The 468-nt window shown below is 62.4% G+C and overlaps 1 protein-coding gene across 1 annotated transcript in view; it reads right to left on the minus strand.

The window, feature by feature from the left end:
• The window catches only part of PPFIA3 (protein tyrosine phosphatase, receptor type, f polypeptide (PTPRF), interacting protein (liprin), alpha 3), a 19,636-nt gene that overhangs the window by 14,629 nt on the left and 4,539 nt on the right, over positions 1 to 468 (minus strand). The window contains exon 7 of the mRNA XM_015565455.1: positions 38 to 121. Coding sequence (XP_015420941.1) covers positions 38 to 121 — 84 coding nt within the window. The remainder of the gene's footprint in view (positions 1 to 37; positions 122 to 468) is intronic.

Consider the following 468-nt stretch of genomic DNA (forward strand, 5'->3'; position numbering starts at 1 on the left):
GCCCCGCCCCTGTCACTGCATTAGCCCGTCCTCTCACCCGCTGCAGTTCTTGGTTCTTCTCCTCCAGCTGGGCCTCCAGCTGCCTGAGCCGCTCCTCGAAATTCCCATGGCGTTCCTCAGCCTAGAGGATGGAAGGAACCATGACATCTGACTTGGCCCCCCTGGGACCGAGGCAGGCTCCAGTCCTATTTCCTCCAAGACCGGTAGCAGGCCGGGCCTTCGTCCACGGGCCGCGTTCCTTTCCTCAGTTCATGTTCCATCCAGGCCATCCATCCTTTCAGCCCAAACTAGAGAACTCCTCCCCCCACTCCCCCGCCCAGACCTCCAGACCCTGCCCCCAGTCCAAGTTTTATCCCTTTCCCAATCCGCAGGCCCTGATTTTTCATCCAGAATCCAGCCTGCAGGTCTGCGACCCTTCCAGACTCCAGGCCCCGCTCCCTCCTCCGGGCCCCGCCCTCTCCTCCAGCC

Source organism: Myotis davidii, unplaced genomic scaffold (genome assembly GCF_000327345.1).
Source record: "Myotis davidii unplaced genomic scaffold, ASM32734v1 scaffold2100, whole genome shotgun sequence".
NCBI classification, from domain to species: Eukaryota; Metazoa; Chordata; class Mammalia; order Chiroptera; family Vespertilionidae; genus Myotis; species Myotis davidii.